The sequence below is a fragment of the Frieseomelitta varia genome, unplaced genomic scaffold, assembly GCF_011392965.1.
Source record: "Frieseomelitta varia isolate USP_RPSP 00005682 unplaced genomic scaffold, Fvar_1.2 scaffold_182, whole genome shotgun sequence".
Taxonomy (NCBI): Eukaryota; Metazoa; Arthropoda; class Insecta; order Hymenoptera; family Apidae; genus Frieseomelitta; species Frieseomelitta varia.
Window position 1 is genome coordinate 420,066 of NW_025109550.1, and position 14,240 is coordinate 434,305.

Below are 14,240 nucleotides of genomic sequence, written 5' to 3' on the forward strand. Positions count from 1 at the left end.
AAGAAACGAGAGTGGACTGCTCGATGCAATCAAGGGATTCTATTCGATCGAAGAACTACTCTTACCTAATCAATTTGGACATCAATTTTAATATTTCCACGCTTCGTGGCTCGCTGCCTTCTTTACGTAACTTTTCGTGCTCGCCGCGAAAACGAGAAAAAAAGGAGAGAGAGAGGGAGAGAGAGAAGAACAGGATACATCCGTGCGTGTAACGATTCCATTATTACGTAAGCGGAAATCTTCGGCGATTTGTTGGCCACAAATTGATCGCAAATCAATCGACCGTCACGAGATAGATTTTGAGAAAACATCAAGTTTTCTGTGTCTGGTTATCGAGTAAAATGTTATTTCATTTTTTTTTTTTTTTTTATTTCCATTATTTAAAGTCGCATCATACCACTTGTATGAGTTACTAGCGACTTGAAGTTAAATCTTACAATTTATTATAAAGGTTAGACTGTTTCGGAAAGTGTATTAGTTTTTAGGACCGATTCTTTGTTCTTTGTCATTCAGAGAAAGACTTATGTTCAGTTGATCTCTATTTTACGTTCCACTGTCAATTGAAACTTTACACAAATCACAAATTGCAGGGAACTTCTTTGTTGTGCAGATATTGGGTGAGAATTTTCAGAAAATTTCAGAAAATTTGCCATAACTTTGCGCAATAAGAAAACTGCTATTAAAGGCAGAACATCGTGAAAGATGAATACGATTTTCTAACAATTCTCGCGCAGTATGCCGTGAGTTATTTCGCAATTAGCGCTCCAATTTTATCATCTTCGATGAAAAATAGCTTCCTAGCGCGCTTTTGAACCACGAGGTCTCAGTTTCCGAACTTCGCGAACTATTTGTGAGCTGTTGAATAATAGAATACCCTCTCTGCGAGCGTCGCACGCTTTATCACGTCCATTTATTTTCCAGATTATTCATCGTTGAAATACTACAACTTCCCGAAAACTCAATTAATTGTAATCGAAACGTTTTTCGAATAAATAGGGGACGAACAAGTGACAGATAATCGCGATCTGTTTCAGAGATACAGTGGCGCAGTTTTTTGTTTAGACAAAGTGGAAAGCAGCATTAGTTGCTCGTCGTCGCGTGATTCCTCCTGACTTCGGGAAGGTCAGGAAACAGAACCACTATAGAGACAGGATATTGCACAATGAGGGCTATGTTCCTGTTCTCGCAAAAGAGTATCATACGAGCCGATAACGGATCGAAGAAATACCAATACTTTCGACTAAAACTGTTTTTTCAGCTGATTTTTTTATCGGACGTCAAGGAATTTTCTTTATCGAGGAAAAGTATCTTTCGCGCGTAGAAGGGAAAATATAGAACGAAGGAGAATGGAATTTATGGAAGAAACTTTAACAATTTCAATTTGCAGAGAATCATTTACAATAAAATTTCTAATTACGAAAGCATTCGATTGTAAAAAAAAATGCTGTTCTCTCTGTGAATAATTGTGTTCTGGACTGTTAGCTATCAAAGGAAAGAGATCTTTTTTTCATTTCTCAATTACAAAAATGTGTTTTTCCTTACTGCTGGAAATAATTGTTGTTCGACCAATATGAATCTTTTATAAAAGAAGAAAATCACTCCCAAAAAAAAATGTTTCTCTCCTAACTCGCACGTTTCCCATTTTCACTCGATGATATCTCTCGATCGACATACCTGGATCTCGATTCCGTCTAATCCGTTTTCACGCTCGTTAACACGATTTCTAACAACCCCCGATCGGCAACAGACATCGCCGATAAAAGCGAAAGCATCGAAAACACTTAATAACACACCGCTTTCAATTTAATAATTAAAAATCTGAACAGTTTCTTTTCCATACGCTGCTCAGATACGCGTTTCAAATCAAGAAGAAACGGATTTTCTTGATTTTCGTCAACGTTCGAGATCCTATGTTTTCGCTAATAAGAGAAAAGCACTAACGTACTTTTAGAAAAGAAACAATTAATATCCAAGCGATAATCTCGGAGAAAAAATGGTGCAAGTTAAGATAAAATCTTCAATCTGTGTAAAACAGCAGCTAAATTTGCGAATAAAATTAAACTCAAATAGAAAGTCTCACGTTTCAAACGTTTCACGAGTTTTTTCAGATAAATCCGATATAAATAGATTTCTATATTTATATATTTAGATACTTATTTGCTTAGGTTTTTTTAAGAAACTTTTAAGATAGATTTCTATATTTATATTTTTAGATACTTATTTGCTTAGGTTTTTTTAAGAAACTTTTAAGATTTCTATATTTACATATTTAAATACTTACTTATTTAGATTTTTTTAAGAAACTTTTAAGATAGATTTCTATATTTATATATTTAGATACTTATTTGCTTAGATTTTTTTAAGAAACTTTTAAGATAGATTTCTATATTTATATATTTAAATACTTACTTACTTAGATTTTTTTAAGAAATTTTTGAGATAGATTTCTATATTTGTATATTTAGATACTTATTTAGATTTTTTTAAGAAACTTTTAAGATAGATTTCTATCTTTATATATTTAGATATTTACTTGCTTAGATTTTTTAAAGAAACTTTTTAAGATGTATTTCTATTTTTATATATTTAGATACTTGCTTACACAGATTTTTTTAAGAAACTTTTAACAAAATGCTCTGAAGAAAATTTAACGTCACTCACACCATTTTTTTCGCTAAGCTACTCGAACATGAACGTGATACCTTGCGTTTCCAGCATTCTCCACAAATTCCATCGTCACCTGGCAGTAAACAATCTTCACCGCGAACATGGTGCACCGGCATCGTACACGTTAGCCACGAGACAACGTAAACGTCGTTCGACGTCCGTTCCGACCGCGTTTTCAGAACAGAAGTGAACGTTTTCAGGCCAGGTACCCCGAGCGAATTTCGACGCACACTTGTCACGACGCCCTTTGTCCTGCACACAAGTGCGTGCACATCGGGCGAAACGGACGGAGACGCGCGTCAAAGCGGATATCCGGCGTGTTCCGCTGTGCCGGCCTCTCCTCCCCCGTTTCGATCGCGTCGCGACTCGGCCTGGCTGATTGACGATTCGACGCTCGTTCGTTAATTTTTTCACGATCTTTGATTTCTGCTGTTTTCGTTTAAAATCCTTCTTTGCCGTATTCGTGCAAATTATATCGAATATTCAAAGAATTTATCGGCCATCGACGATGGCAAAAACCAATTTATTCCGTTTTCGAATCGGGAAATTATGGAAGCTCGATGATTGGCGAGCGTTTCTTATTACTTTTAATGAAAGATAAACATTTTTACCGTCAGCGTCGTATATTTACCGTCACTTTTCGAATATTTCGAATATTTCAATTATAATCGGTTTTAATTTTCAAAGTTTAGTTTTCATCTCGCGAAAACCATCGAAAATCAGTCGAGATGCATACGTGACACGCATAAAATCCTTCTTTGGAGTATTCGTGCAAATTACATATTCGAATATTCAAAGAATTTATCGGCCATCGACGATGGCAAAAACCAATTTATTCCGTTTTCGAATCGGGAAATTATGGAAGCTCGATGATTGGCGAGCGTTTCTTATTACTTTTAATGAAAGATAAACATTTTTACCGTCAGCGTCGTATATTTACCGTCACTTTTCGAATATTTCGAATATGTCAATTATAATCGGTTTTAATTTTCAAAGTTTAGTTTTCATCTCGCGAAAACCATCGAAAATCAGTCGAGATGCATACATGACACGCATAAAATCCTTCTTTGGAGTATTCGTGCAAATTACATATTCGAATATTCAAAGAATTTATCGGCCATTGACGATGGCAAAAAAAAAATTTGATCCGTTTTCGAGTCGGAAAATTATGGAAGCTCGATGATTGGCGAGCGTTTCTTGTTACTTTTAATGGAAGATAAACATTTTTACCGTTAGCGTCGTATATTTACGGTCACGTTTGATTCCGAGATTTTCGAATATTTCAATTTTAATCGCTTTTAATTTTCAAAAGGACGCTTTCGTTAGGTTGGACTAGCCCAATGAAAATGTTGTTTCCTGATACAAAGTATGTGTATGAAACCGAAAGAAATTCCTGTTGTAATTACGCGCCGGTGATCACAGTGCGGAACGATGATTTGCTTTTCATTATAGCCGGTCGTATTAATTATTGCCGCGACTCGAAATTTCTACGAAACAGTTGGACATCGAAGCAGCGTGAACTCGTCTGGAATTCACGAACTATTGGCCAATCCAATCCATTTCGCGCAACATCTAAATTTAGACGACACGCGCGTGTCGCAATTATTGAAGGAACTGAGGCAAAATTCCTAAAGCAAACAGTCGACAGACTCGTTAGCGGAATCGCGAACGAAGAGATGGGATTTCTCGAGTTTTTAGAAACGTTTAATTAGCGGAACTACGATGAGCGTGCAACTTATCAAATGAAATAGATCCGCTTAAAGAAAAGTTTGACCGTTTCGGCGTGAATTTCACAAGCTATATGTTTAAAGGATTCATTAATGCGAACTAATTCGCGAAAGGTGCGTAGAGATACAAGTGAAATGAAATGGAAATTCAGAATCCAGATGCCGGATATGCAAATTGTTAAATTTGCAATGATCCTGAGCGAAAAGTTAATGAAACATTGTATCTGAAATTGTATCATCTCTATCGTCTCTAGTAAAACTTCTCTCCCTGACTGATTTTCAAATTTCGCGCGGCACCGAGCGCGGTAACGACGCGCAATTTCGCAGTGAATGCGCATGCGTCGGAAAATGGTAGCGGAGCATTCGAACAAAGCGTCGATCATTATAAAAATCGTACGAAATCGCTCTGCTTTCCAAAGAGTTCACTTTTCTCTCTCTCTCTCTCTTTCTCTCTCTCTTTGAAACTGCAGTTTCTATTTTGTCAAATTTTCTATTTTATACGCCGCATTATCATCGAGGAAAAGCACGAGATCATAACGCGACAAGAAACTTTCCACACGGTCGTTGTTCTTGTACCGTAAAAACTGTTCCGCAGCGTCTTTTTTCTTTAATTTATTTGTTTAACTTCTTTTTATATTTCGTACACGGATGAGGAATTGACAAGATAGACACTGTTGTTGCTCACACGGGAAGACACACACGACGAAAGCAGGAACATTTAAAACACGCGCAAAAACGGTCTCAAAGAGGATGGCGTAATTAGACCACGACCGCTGCTAATAAGCGCAGCCTGACCGTGTCGAAATTCCACTAATTAACAATTAATCCACTAATCATAAGACAGCATCTCGTTCGAACGGGATCGAACGGTTTTCGAACTGAAGCAGCGGTTCCTCAACGTCGGCGAAGAGTATCCTAAAAAGATACTCGGGAAAAGATATCCGCGATACTTGTACCATTGTATAATTCATTTTGGCATTCCTCGTGTTTAAGCAACGGAGAAGACGATTCCGGTGGATAATGAAAGATAGCCAGGGAATAGATTAATATCATCTCGTTATATACTATAAGCCATCGCTGCTACACTATATAGTTTCTGCTCTGATATTCATGCACCGTGAAGAAGTACCAGGCGATTTTTCGAGTTCATTAAAAATCTGGGCCAACGTGGTTGCCCCTGTATTGTACAACGCAATTAACTTAGAGTGTAATTAATTTCCATTGTACTTAATCTCTCTCTTTCTCTCTCTCTCTCTCTCTCTCTCTCTCTCTCTCTCTCTCTCTGTTTTCTCCTTGTCATCTCCTTATTCTCGTCTTGCCACACGTGTTTTAATTAGGAAGAAAATTTTCTAATAACCCCGCTCGCTTAAGGGACGATATTGCCTCAGTTAAACGAATTATTTAACAAATTACACCCTATTATATTTTCTAAATATTCTCTGAGAATCTTTGCTCGATCCCGTTCGTGCAACTCTCTTTGAAAATTATCAAATAGAGTACATAGTATGTAGATTACTCACCGATGGCATTTTTGACGTTGCCTCTCCTGCACCCATAATGCCTCTCCAAGGGTATGGGTCCCGCTTTGCACTCCGCCCATGATCGACCCCTGAACGACGAGGCCTGTGGTAAATTCATCGAATCAACATTTCCACTCCAAACATACTTGTGCGTGTGAACGTGGTAAATTACACTCGTGTCAAATACGTTCGTGGAACACGACAGTTGCGTTGTCGATCGATCAATGACTCGCCTCGACATTTTATTCCATTAAACACACGACTGACCATAAGTTTATAGTCCACAGCATAGATAAATAACAATAAAGCGAATCAACAACGCTTGTTGTTTCTTTATCTTGCGCCTCGAGCGGCAATTATTACTCTTTATGCCAATTTGACTTTTAACTCTGATAACGGGACCGTGAATCTTTTCTCTTTCCCCCTGCTTTTGCTTATTTTATCGTTCTTCAGTTTCTAGCGTGCGTTTCATGGTAGATTTAAGTGAAGAATTTCCTTCCGGTAAAACTCCATTATGAGAAAGCTATACCCGGCGTGTATCGTGTTTCTTTCGCGGATAGAAAGAAGAAGAAATCGATTGTAAACCAGACGAGGTGTGTTGGTGACGCGGAAGAAAATTCGTTATACATGAAGAATGAGATTTGCAAATTGCAAAGGTGCGCTTGGCATATGTAATTTGCAGAGTGGTTGCATACGTAGTAACCGTGTCCTCGAACAGATGGCGTTTCAACAGTTGCGCTTTCTCGCTGGTGGAATTGATGAAACGTGTACATAAGAAAACATACAGAAATGTCCGTTTGTTTAGTTGAATCGAGGGTTGTTCCTACGTTAATTTTCTCCAGAAAGGGTTGGAACTACGTTTCGACCCCAAAAGTTTATATCCAAAGAAAAATGGTTAATATTCTAAATTTTTGAGTTCAAATAAGTATTAAATTTTATCATTTCATTAGTAATTATCATATTGAGTAGTAACTAGACCATGTTTAAAAAATTTGAGAATGCGAAAGGGGAGTACATTAAACCCCGCGCGCGCGCTATATTTAAGTATTACAAATTGGAAATTTCTTTCAAGGTAGAATAAAGAATTTTGAATATCAGAGTAAGAATTCCATTGGAACCACCACCACACCAAAAGAAAAAGGTGCATAAAATATCATCTTTGTCTTCAATACAATTGTTAGAGAAATATTCTTAAATCAATAGTTAAACATTGGTAAAGACAGAGAAAAATTTGTATCTAAAAAGTATCATTTTAATTTCTTTTTCAACACTGTACATTTTCGAACTGATCGATTATTTTTTGAATAGTTTCGTTACGTATACAACAGATGTACTTTCATCTAGTATGTTGCCAAACCACAACCCTAACATAGAAACACATCATGAGGAGGTATTCCATTTACACCTTCAGCAAACCCCTCCCCCCCCCTCCCCCTCCCACACCGTGCTTATCACTTCGGAAATGGTACAAAGAAAGATTTGCCAGAAAAATTAAATTTGCCATGCACTTGTAATCAGAGTGCATACACCGAGATAATACATTATTATTCGCCTACCCGTGGGGAGATCCCCGACGATCAGTCGTCGTGCATCCTTGAATAGGCCACGCCACGCGAAGAACGTTCACCGAAAATTCACGACGAAAAGCCCGATAAGAAGATACTTTCTTTTTCTTTCTTCTTTATTTTTTATTTTTTCTTTGGAAGCTCGTAGAACAATGTCGGCGCGGCACAGTTCACTTATTAGTTGAACAGAATCCAAAGATAGACTGGCCGGCACGGGGAACTTCACCACCGACGGACTTTTCATAGAGCCGGAAAGAAGGGAGGACGACACACACCGCAGAAGGTGGTGGTAGGCATCTTTTCCACTTCCAGCGCGAGCTACCGAATCGCCGGCGAAGAAGCGCAAGCTGCCGGCACTTCGTGGGGGCGGACTAATCGTCGGACATTGCGAATTTGCCTCGTCGAGGCGAACGAGCCGAAATTTTACTCTTTCTTCCTTCCTTGCGATCGAACTGCTTTTTCGAACGCGATGTTATCGGAGAGACGCTCGCTTTGAATCACGTTCCTCGCAGTTTCCCTCTCGAGACCGGAAACTGAGAGATGTTGCCCAGCTGTTTCGTGCAAACTTCGCGTGTCCAAAAGTCCAAAATTAAATTCAGAATGAATTATGCTACTATACACGTGTGACGTGTGTTTTAATGTTTTTTTTATAACTTTAGTTTAGCATACATTCTCACCGACAGTCTGAACAACCGACGAATCTTTTTGAAATATATCGACCTTCCGATTTTTTTTTTCTAATGTACTCCGCTTTCCTATTTGATGAATTTCATTCGAGTCGAAATCGCGCGAACCTCGCTATTACGCAAACGTCAATAGAGAGACCGGTTGTTGCTCGATCCCAGCGAGCATAATTCCTTCCGGTGTTCGCTTCACGCTATCATACGCTTTTCAAAAGCTGCCGCTTGCACAAGTCCCGGGACATTCCTTTGGCTCTTTTTCGTACCGAACCAAGCATTCGTTGTTGCGTTCTGAAGATTTACAGAAATGCACGAGCGAGCGTGCGAATCGGCAGTTTGTTATTCCAGGTTAAACACATGCGTCTTTGCAAGACGATCAGAAGTAGAGCTGACAGCTACCACTATTTTCCTATTAGGAACTAAGCAGACCATGTAATTTAAATTTTAGATGTCGTTGAATTAATGTCGAAAGTTCCATCGATTCAAGCCTTTCTTCGCTTCGAGAATCAACTTCCATTAGATTTATCATCCCAATAAATCCAATTCTCTGGTTTCTTGATTTCCGAGTTTTCATGGAAATTTTTAGAGTGCAGTGATTTAAAAAGTAAATTCAAGCTTTACGGTTTATGTCGTATTCTTTGAATTTTAATCTTCAGAACCGGTCGATGTGAAATTCTACTTTTCCTCGACACGAAACTCCCTCTCCTCCGGACTAGTCTTGACTGACAACGATTTTTCTTGGTTCACGCCTAGAGTTCCAGCCAAAGTGTTCCAACTTGGTGTGGATGCATTTTTCAACGATCGTGTAACCGAATCGCGGCGCTCGGTTCCGTTCTGCTTACAACAGAAGGATCCACGTACTTACACGCGTCTCATTCCGGTCTCCACACTCTGATACCTTCCTCGTATCAACGGTAGCTAACCAGGTTAACGCGATCCAGCTCTCGATCATACGGCCATCACGCGAACGAATTCACGGAAACAGCGAGTTTCATTCCCCGAACGATCCTTCGTTCGTTCTTTTCTCTTCTCCTCTCCGAAAGATAACAAGTATTTGACGATATTACATGGTCGGGTATAGTGTTCGAGTGAGATCCATTAACACCGAAAATCTAACTTCGCGAGTGTAGATCCCTTGATCTGGCTGGATGGCAAAGTTCTTAGACTTGGTTAGCACGGGCTTTTGTTACTTGGAGAAGCATCGTGTTGGAATTAACTACGTCGAATTTGCAATTCCTCGGCACAGAGTTGATATCTTTCGCGTAGTTGGCAAAGTTTTTTTTGATTCTGTGTATTACGATATTCTCTTTAATTTTCTGTAATTTAAATAAATATATAGTTATATATATATAAAATATGTAAATATATATAATTTAAATAATATATAGTTATATATATATATATAAAATATGTAAATATATATAATTTAAATAATATATAAAATATATAAATATATATAATTTATATAATAAAAAATTAAATAAATATAAAAATAAATATATATTAAATATATAATAAAAAATTAAACAAATATAAAAATAAATATACATTAAATATAATAAAAAATAAAATATATATTAAATATATAATTTATAAATATATATTAAATATATATTAAATATATAAATATAATTTATATTAATTTATATTATTTTAAATATATAAATAAATATAATTTATTATATAATAAAAAATAAAATATATATTAAATATATAATTTAAATAAATTTAAATTCTCTAATAGAACGTGTAATAATTAATATATAATTAAATATAATAATAAAATAATTAATTTTATCAGTCGTGAAATATTCACTTGACTGCGACAGTCGAAACACTACTTATCGTCGATGGAGAAAAATGAATCGGTTTTGCACCCAATAACAGGTTATCGGGAAAATCATACTGCAATATTTATAATCATTTAAGAAGACAGTTTCCATTTATTTGTATATTGAAAAGAAATAAAAAATCAAAATTATCTTCTATAGCATCTTTCATATCCTTTTATTTTTATTCCTATCTCTATAAAAAATAAAAATTAAAAAGTCAAAATTATCTTCCATATCGCTAAGAAGCTTTTATTCAATCTGTCGCGCAGAGACACACGGAAGGCGAACGATTTTATCTTCATTTAGATTTTACGAGATGTGCCTGACAGTGCGGGAATACGAAAACAGTACGAGGGAAGAAAACGAACGAAGAGAATAGACATTTCTGTCGCGCGCGACAATTTCTACCCCAGCTAACGTACACGACGCAAGAAAAGCTCGGAAAGCTTTCAAATCCCAATTCAATCGCGACTCTAGAGTCGTCTTTCTCGCGAAAGAAAGGAACAGAATGTAACAAGAACTCTCTTGTTGTTAGACGCATAATCTAACTTAAAAAAAGAGAAACTGTATTCAATTAGTCTCTCCCCTTTTCTCTCTCGCCTTGTCGTTTCAATGATGAAAAGTAGCTCGATATACTCTTTTACCTCTCTTTCACATTAATTTTCAATTTTCAAATTGCATATAATTTTGCATCTTCGAAAGTTTGTAACACGTATATATATTACAACTTAACGATTATCATATGTAGGTATATATGTATATATTCACAATTATTATGTTCGTACAAGTTACACTTTGCATTATTCCGTTCACGAATAATATAGTTGTATTAACTGTTTTGTAGTTCTCGAGACAGACATTTCATTCCAATCGAATAAATTAATTCGTAAGCGTAAATATATTAACGATAGACGGTTGCTGGTTGTGAGAATTATGTTAAATTACGAAACCAAATAACTTTTGAAAGTAGCCTACTAAACGTTCAATCAACTCGAGTCAAGGCTCAAGTCATTGATTGAAAAATTATTGCATTTGTGAGGTGATTTTTATTCAATACAAAAAACGAGGAATCTTTATCTATTAAATCATTATTATTAGATGCGTTCACGCGCTTTGTTTCGTCATGTTTTCGAGTCAATTGCAAAAAAAAAAAAAGAGTTCCATTTTCACAAGAGATGTTCGATGTTCTTGACAATTCAGACAGAGATCGTGTCGATCGTTTGAAGCGGACTGAAAACGTCAAATTTGTTTCAGCCGCAGATGTAGTCGTGTCGTATCATCGGGGATTACCGAGGATCACGGTGCCACTGCCATCCAGGAAGGAGCAGTGCGTGTTTACCCTGAAACCAATCACGCACACGGTAGGAGACCTTATTCAGATGCTGAAGAAGGAAGATCGTGGCATCGATCGGGCAACCGTGACAACCACCGGTGAGTTGTTGTCGAGGAATTAACGAAAGATGCAACGAACCTCTTGTGTGCAAAGTCTCGATTGCTCACGCCGCGCAAAAATTCTGCACGATGATTTTCCAGACGGCATCAGGATAGGTTCCAACAACACGATCGAGTCGTTAATGGAAAACGATTTTCGACTGGTGATAAACGACATGGAGTACTTAGTGACGCCGCCACTGCACCACAAGCACACGATGGTGAGTCTAGACAGAAATTTAATTTTAAGGAGTAGGCATTACTCATTGCAAAATTAATTTGAGATATTCAATTATATTTAACTTTTATTTATTCAATGTTCGGCACGAACGAAATTAAAATTTGAAATCTCGAGTTGAAATTTCATGAGGTTTACAATTTTTCTCTTAAATCGAGACCTTCACTTGTATCAACTTGTATGACACGGTATTATAAGTCAAGGGGTTAAGGAAATATAGACAGCTTTGTTCAACGATTAGAGATAATAATTGCCACGTAATTTTCCAGAGAGTTTCACTCGACTCTTTATTAACTGTTAGTTGCAGATATTCAGTGTTGTTGGTGACAATTTTATTTAATTTCGACGTACGTATCTGTTTTCAACGAAAATTTTTTGTCGACTCTTTTTCCCAGGAGAATTTAGAGTCATTGTCGGACGTCCGAATGATAATCGGTCAGCTGTACGAGACACTGCAGGTTCGAGAGCACTATGCCACCATGGAAAAGCAAGTATTGGCAGAGTTAGAGGCGGTCAGATTGGAACTGGAACCTCTCGAACAGGTAAACTATTTTTGGAAGCGCAGCTTCGCCTCGACTTTTTAATCACCAACTGTTTAATTTCAATTTCAATTTAATTCCAATTGTTAAAATTCAATTACCGTGAACTTTGTCGTTCACGCATTTACATTATCAAATTTGAAACGAAAAGTTCTCCTTTTTTTGAATCTTACCACAATTTTCGCTCGAATCGTTCCTTGAAATATACAAGTGAATGATTATTCTATTTGAATATTAGAAATTTTCCGGCAAATACAAAAGTTTGGGAAATAAGTAAGAAGATTTGATAAGTAAGAATTTATCAAATCTTCTTACTTATTTTATTATCAAATCTTTTATTTATTATCTTATTATTCATCGTTGGTAGCAAACATTTAAGAATAGTTCATCCTTGTAAAGAATTGAAACTTTGAATTTTCAGCTACAAGCGATCGTATATCGATCTGGAATATCTTTGCAATCTCAAGATCTTTCAACGCGATTAATTACTCCAAATTGATGGAGACGATTTTATCGCTTTCTCGACAACGTCTGCAGCTTTCGCTGCTGAATCTATTCACCGTGAACATCAAATCAAATTAATCGGTCGCAATTCGTCAATAAACGTGCGTCTGCAGAAACACGATCCTAGATCTAGACAAAACGGAAGTTTAAAGAAGTTTAAGTTTGCCTGAAGTTATTAGCGCTCCGACGCTTCGGAACGCGGCACGCGTGCACGATTATTCGACTAAACGCCCATACTCCTCCTCTCTCATTCGTTTTCTCCTCACCACGATAATTTAATTCATCCTCGGCGAGGTTTGACTTTAATTATCATCGTGTGCGCACTTGCACGATCGCGTAATTAAACTCTCCTCTCTTTTTTCTTTGTTTTCTTGCTTGATCGTACAAAAATTATACCAACGTTTTCATAATCGATACACAATGTTCTAGAACAAGTGATAATCTATGTAGAAAATTATTCTACACGAGCAAAAATAAATTTCAATCGCTTGAAGAAACTTGAGTTTGAAGCAGTAGCGTCGTATATAACAACTTGGTGTTCGTAGAAGGAGGGAAATTATTTTTCTGGGTTTTTGTTTAATTCTCGTTGAAGCGAGAAACAATGTCAGTATAATTTTTCGATCCTTTCGTATTCTCCCGTCATTTTTGTATCAAAGATAAACGAATAATACGTGAGAAATAAAATAAAAATCTGTATCCTATGGACATCATCTGCAAATGCGTAAAAAAAATCTAATGATTTAACATTAGAAGCTAAAGCTCTTACACCGATATTTACATTGATCGTAAATTCAGATTATATTAATCTGAAAATATCGTAAATTCGTTTTTGGGAGATAAAGTATGGAATTTGTTGGTCGAATTTTCACGTTTCGACGAACGAAAAGTGTTTTGATATATTTTAACAACAGGAAAATACGATTTCACTGAGCACTGACATATTTTTCCTTATGGTTTCTCGCTTCCTTCTGCCGGCAATTTTACTACAAATTGCAGTTGTAGATTCAGATACATTATCACGGCGGAAATCCGCAACAGTTAGAGCCGCCACTGCTCCCCGAAACGAAAGTTAAAGAAAGATGTATTCCATGTTTCTTAATCATGCGTGATTTTTTTGTTGTTTGTTTGTCGTAGAAGCTGCGAGAGTTAGATGCCACCGCGGAAAGGAAGGCGAATATGTTCATTTGGGTGTGTCTTGTCCTAATGTCGATTCAATTCAGCGGCCTAGCCAGACTAACTTGGTGGGAATACTCGTGGGACATCATGGAACCGGTTACATATTTCGTCAACTATGGCACCACGATGGCCTTGTTCGTCTACTTCGTCCTAACGAGACAGGTTGCTAATAGCAGTTCAGTTTGTCAATTGTTAACAGCTTCTTTAAATCAACAAACTAAAAGAAAATGAACTCGTTATCTAATAAACATGAACGGGAGATACTTCATCGACGTAATTTGTAGTAAGAACTTAACGAAACTTACCTGATCTTCGCTTCTCTTTCACGTAAAATTGTTAAATTATTTAAGAGACCTACAGT

At 36.8% G+C, this 14,240-nt stretch overlaps 2 protein-coding genes across 3 annotated transcripts in view; one reads left to right on the plus strand and one right to left on the minus strand.

Moving 5' to 3' along the window:
- LOC122538911 overlaps window positions 1-7,634 on the minus strand; it is a 32,109-nt gene extending 24,475 nt beyond the window's left edge. Inside the window, exons 1-2 of one of the 2 annotated variants that reach the window (XM_043673404.1) lie at window positions 7,471-7,634; window positions 5,915-6,017 (exon numbers count right to left, since the gene is read on the minus strand). In XM_043673404.1, the coding sequence (XP_043529339.1) occupies window positions 5,915-5,994 (80 nt within the window). In that variant the 5' untranslated portion in view covers window positions 5,995-6,017; window positions 7,471-7,634. Of the gene's footprint in view, window positions 1-2,702; window positions 2,786-5,914; window positions 6,018-7,470 lie in introns of those variants that run through there. The other variant, XM_043673405.1, reaches the window with a different exon arrangement.
- The window catches only part of LOC122538913 (calcium uniporter protein, mitochondrial), a 72,673-nt gene that overhangs the window by 55,044 nt on the left and 3,389 nt on the right, over window positions 1-14,240 (plus strand). Inside the window, exons 5-8 of the mRNA XM_043673408.1 lie at window positions 11,246-11,422; window positions 11,525-11,643; window positions 12,056-12,202; window positions 13,838-14,041. Coding sequence (XP_043529343.1) covers window positions 11,246-11,422; window positions 11,525-11,643; window positions 12,056-12,202; window positions 13,838-14,041 — 647 coding nt within the window. The remainder of the gene's footprint in view (window positions 1-11,245; window positions 11,423-11,524; window positions 11,644-12,055; window positions 12,203-13,837; window positions 14,042-14,240) is intronic.